At 50.4% G+C, this 4,871-nt stretch overlaps 1 protein-coding gene across 1 annotated transcript; it reads left to right on the top strand.

The window, feature by feature from the left end:
• The first annotated feature begins 936 nt into the window (after positions 1-936).
• On the top strand, positions 937-4,496 carry LOC109735449 (transcription factor BHLH3-like). Its single transcript, XM_073497394.1, has 8 exons — positions 937-1,776; positions 1,939-2,115; positions 2,190-2,360; positions 2,510-2,586; positions 2,759-2,816; positions 3,490-3,669; positions 3,773-3,946; positions 4,098-4,496. The coding sequence occupies exons 1-8, from the start codon at positions 1,150-1,152 to the stop codon at positions 4,182-4,184; spliced, it is 1,551 nt and encodes a 516-aa protein (XP_073353495.1). The 5' UTR covers positions 937-1,149; the 3' UTR covers positions 4,185-4,496.
• Positions 4,497-4,871: the final 375 nt, after the last annotated feature.

Raw genomic sequence — 4,871 nt, 5'->3', positions numbered from 1 at the left:
TTTTGGATCCTCTCCTGTTCCCGGAAAAACAATGGACCATAGCGGATCAACGGTCTCCCAGCACGACGAACAGCTCTCTGGTGCATGAACATGACCCATGCCTGAATCACACTAATCAGTGCTGCTGCCTGAATTATCAGCCTCATCCGTGCATCCATAACCTAGTCGACATCGACGGTTCATTCAGTGGGAAATCGATCCTACACCTAGCTTAAAGGCCTAACCACTGAGCTAACAAAGGGGGAGGGGGTGCTGCTTACCGGCATCGGAGACGAGGACGGCGTAGGGGGAGCCATGGCACAGAGTAGGTCGACCAGACGGTGGCCAACAGCAAGGGGAGCACCAGATCCGCCGCAAACGCCGCCGCCTCTTCCGCCGCCGCCGCCTATAGCGCAGATCTGAAATCACAGCCGCCGCCGATGGTGAGGCAGTAGTGAAGAAAGGGGGGCAGTGGCTATGGGTGAGTGAAAGGGGGTGAGGCTAATTTGGCGCCGGGACGGCGCGCCAGATTTCCATCTCCCGCCATCCCCCCTCGCCCGCGCCTCGCTCCCGCCCGTGCGACCTCGCGCCGCACTCAGCCTGGCTCGCGAGAAATTGCCGATCCGAAGGTTTCCAGTGAGCCAGGCTCTGGGCTGCTTTGAGAAGCGTGCGATGCAGGCCCAACAGGAAAACCGGGCAACCAAACAGGCCTTTCCTTTCCCGCGCGGGCCTGGTTGGGCTCGGTGCGGGCAACCAAACACGCCCAAAATAACTGCAGGATAGCTTCGCCATTTTCTGCCTGATCAACCCAGCGAATGCAGCCAGCCGTGACAACACCATCAAGAGTAACTAGCCAGTTGATGCCAAAGAATGATTGTCGCTTGGGTTTGTCGCACCGCATTTAACTCCCAGGTTGCTTCCTTCCGTGATCACCCTCCTTCCCCAGCCCTACACTGCCATTGGACTCTAGCTACCTGCAAGTTGGCCGTGTCGTGTGGACCTGTGGCAGTGGCGCAGTGCTACTGCTACTGCTAGCTACTCGCTGCCTTGCTTGCAGTTGGGAGTATAAGCGTGAGGAGTTTGCGCAAGCAAGCTGGGAGAGAAATTAAGGGAAGCAAGCATATTCTAGCTAGAGTTGGTACTAGTACCTAGTAGTAGAACTTGGGGCGAATGGATCAGCTTGACGAGCAGTCGTTCCTGGACGAGCTCATGTCCCTGCGCCGGGAGGAGGCGCCGGCACCGGCTCCGGCTCCGTGGCAGGCGTACCCGGGGAGCGGCATGATGACGACGAGCGACCTCCTCTTCTATGGTGGCGAGGATGTCGCCGAGGCGAGCAGCAGCATGGACTTGGTCGGGCCCTTTCAGCAGCCCATGGCGCCGCTGCCGGCCGCGCCTCCGCACCGTTCGCATGAAGAGTACAACTTCGACTGCCTCAGCGAAGTGTGCAACCCTTACGGGAGCTGCGGCGGCGTCGTCCCTGGGCCTGGGGTCGTCCACGGGGTCGGCCAGGCGCTCTCTCAGGATCCCCTCCACGACGCCATGGCGGAGGACGGCACGACTAGTGGCAACCTGCATCACGGTGGTGGGGCGTCGTCGTCCCCGGTGCCGTTCGTGTTCGGAGCAGGAGGCGCCGGGGAGAACTCGGAGATGATCAGGGGCGTATTCCCCGGCGCCTACGCTAGAAGCAAGCTCAACGGCGGCACTACGTCCAAGAACCTCATGGCGGAAAGGCGACGCCGGAAGCGTCTCAATGACCGCCTCTCCATGCTCCGCTCCATCATGCCCAAGATTACCAAGGTGTGTGTGGCAAATCGCAACTCGCATTGTCCTGTCTCCTGTGACCTAATTAGTTAATTAACCTAGCTAGTGATTTATTAATTCCTATCGAGTATCAGTTATGAATGTGACTTGTGGACCATAGTTAACATCTTTAGATCGAATCAATCGATCAATCTGTAGATGGATAGGACCTCGATCCTCGGGGACACCATAGACTACGTGAATGAGCTAACCGAGCGGATCAAAACGCTCGAGGAGGAGATCGGCGCCACGCCGGAGGATCTGAACCTGCTGAACACCACGAAGAATTTATCCAGCGGTAGCAGCGAAGAGATGCCGATGAGGAATTCCACCAAGGTACACTTCTCGTAGGCAGCTGATCAAATTACAGGATCCAGACATAAAATCTGAACTGATTTTTATCCATACAGTTTGTCATCGAGAAGCAGGGCGACGGCGAAACGAGGATCGACATCTGCTGCGCCACAAGCCCTGGCGTGCTGATCTCAACGGTGAGCGCGCTAGAGGGGCTGGGGCTGGAGATAGAGCAGTGCGTCGTCAGCTGCTTCGGCGACTTCGCCATGCAGGCATCATGCTCACAAGTAAGGAATTAATCGTGTGCCCTTTTTTGGAGAAGCAAATTTTTCCATTAATTTCTTGGCCGAATGTACATGTTTTCTGCACTATTATAAATTGGGAAAAATAAATTTACAATTCGATCTTCGATGCATGGTGTGTGTGGTTTATATAGGAGGAAGGCAGGAGCCAAGTGACAAGCACAGACGAGATCAAGCAGGCATTGTTCACGAGTGCGGGCTATGGAGGAAGGTTCCTGTAGATCGAGCACGCCAATATTCATCAAGCTTGAAGAACAAGCTGCTTGTAGTTGTAATTTTGTAATCGTCCGTGAGTTCTGTGTTTGCATATATTTGCTTGATTTGTTTTGAAAATATCTGCATGAATTAATGTAGTATAGTGTTTATTAATTTTTTTTGAATAGTAGTACTATCCAAAGTTCAGCCGCTTATGACCAGATTGTAATAGTTGGGTGTGTCTCCGTGAGTGTAATGCATATGTATGTATCAATGTATGGAGTGGAGTATTGGGATTTGGCCGACATGAAAAGATACCAATCTGTTGTTGTATTTGGTTGGGCACTGTTACAGCTTTTTGTTTCTTGTGTATGTTTAGCTGTTTCCTGACAACAATTGTTCATCAAGTTTTGTCCTGGGCTATACGAACACAGTGGTCAAGGATTGTGTACACATATGGGCACATATGAACAAGCCCTGACGAGTACCTCTCGTACTGTACACATAGTGGTCCGTTGATTCCTTCCATGTTTGGAGAATTGTGTGACCGTGCTGTGTCCATTTTACACCACTAGTAATATTCTGACTTGCACATATATTGGGTTGAAATCGTTATTTTATGGTTTTATCCAAAGCGGGGCGATGCTAATTCGCGCGCGACCGCTCCGACGCTCGGTTTCCGACAAGCCGTTTAAACCTGATTAGGAAAGTGCATTTTAGCATTAATTGAAGGATTTGAGGACTAATTAGATGGGCCTAGTGACATGCATGTGTTGGATGGATCGCACGACCTCCTTCACGCGGTGGGCCTCAAGGGTAAAACTTGTCGGCTGATTGCTCCGCGTTGGATGGATCGCCCTTAATTTCTAGTACTATCGAGTATCAGTTATCAAGATTGAACCAATCAATCATACTGCAGATGGATAGGACTGCGATCCTCGGCGACACCATAGACTACGTGAAGGAGCTAACGGAGCGGATCAAAACCCTCGAGGACGAGACCGGAGCCACGCCGGAAGAGCTGAACCTGCTGAGCACCACAAAGAGCTTCTCCAGCAGTAGCAACGATGAGGAGATGCCGATGAGGAATTCCACCAAGGTATGTACGGGCGTATTCAGTTCACTGGCACAGCCACAGGCGCCTGATCAAATTGAAGCGAGAAAGTACCAAAGCCGAACTGATTTTTATCCACACCACACAGTTTGTCGTGGAGAAGCAGGGCAATGGCGGCAACACGAGGATCGAGATCTGCTGCACGACGAGCCCCGGCGCGCTGATCTCGACGGTGAGCGCGCTGGATGTGCTAGGGTTGGAGATCGAGCAGTGCGCCATCAGCTGCTTCGGTGACATCGCCATGCAGGCATCCTGCTCACAGGTAGAGTAAATATATCGTGGGATTAATAATTTCTGAAACACGCATCTCTTTCTTTTTTCGTTCTATTTGCTGCTTAAATTAATCTATGTTTTCCCCGCTAATTGAATTCGACCGATCGTCAACAATGTCACTGAATGGTGTGGTGTAATAGGAGGAAGGGAGGAACCGAGTGACATGCACCGACGAGATCAAGCAGGCAATGTTCACGAGTGCAGGCTATGGAGGAAGGTGTCTCTAGATCGATCGAGCACGCCAATTCATCAAGCTGCTTGTAATTTTGTAATCGTCCGTGAGTGCTATGTTCGAATATATTTGCATGATTTTCCCGGGGAACATTTGCATTAATTAGTGTAGCAAGACTGCTTATGTTAACTTTTTGAACAAGTGCTGCTCCTACTTAATTTAAGTTTAGCTGTTTGCGAGTCAAATGTGACCAGATTGTAATAGTTGTGCGTCTGTCCGTGAGTATGTATCAATGTTTGGAATGGAGTATTGGGATTGGGCCGACAATAGAAAGATACCAACTGTTGGTGTATTTGGTTGCGCACTGTTACAGCTTCTTGTTTCTTCTGTAAGTTTAGCTGTTCCCTGACAGGAATGGTGCGTCAAGTTTTGTCCCTGACCATCACATGAACACACACACACACACACACATATATATATATATATATATATATATATATATATATATATATATATATATATATATATGAACAAACAGTACTGTTGAAGGATTGGGTACACATATGGGCGCAGGGCGCATATGAACAAGTCCTGAGGAGTAACTGTCATGCATACACTGTATACTCGGTTTGGAGAGGTGGACATGTGATTCGCCGTTGATATATTCGTTCCATGTTTGGGGAATGGTGCACGGGAGGAATATATGCGCATTTCAGATCATGTCGTTATTTTATGGTCTTGT

This window comes from Aegilops tauschii, chromosome 4, assembly GCF_002575655.3.
Source record: "Aegilops tauschii subsp. strangulata cultivar AL8/78 chromosome 4, Aet v6.0, whole genome shotgun sequence".
Taxonomy (NCBI): Eukaryota; Viridiplantae; Streptophyta; class Magnoliopsida; order Poales; family Poaceae; genus Aegilops; species Aegilops tauschii.
Note: the sequence above shows the minus strand (reverse complement) of the source record. Positions and strands in the feature narration are given on the sequence as shown.

Bases quoted from the DNA above. Each gene is read 5' to 3' on its own strand.
- LOC109735449 (XM_073497394.1), top strand. From the start codon at position 1,150: ATGGATCAGCTTGACGAGCAGTCGTTCCTGGACGAGCTCATGTCCCTG. The intron at 1,777-1,938 runs GTGTGTGTGGCA...ATCAATCTGTAG, and splicing joins TCATGCCCAAGATTACCAAG to ATGGATAGGACCTCGATCCT. The intron at 2,817-3,489 runs GTGAGTGTAATG...ATCATACTGCAG, and splicing joins TAATAGTTGGGTGTGTCTCC to ATGGATAGGACTGCGATCCT.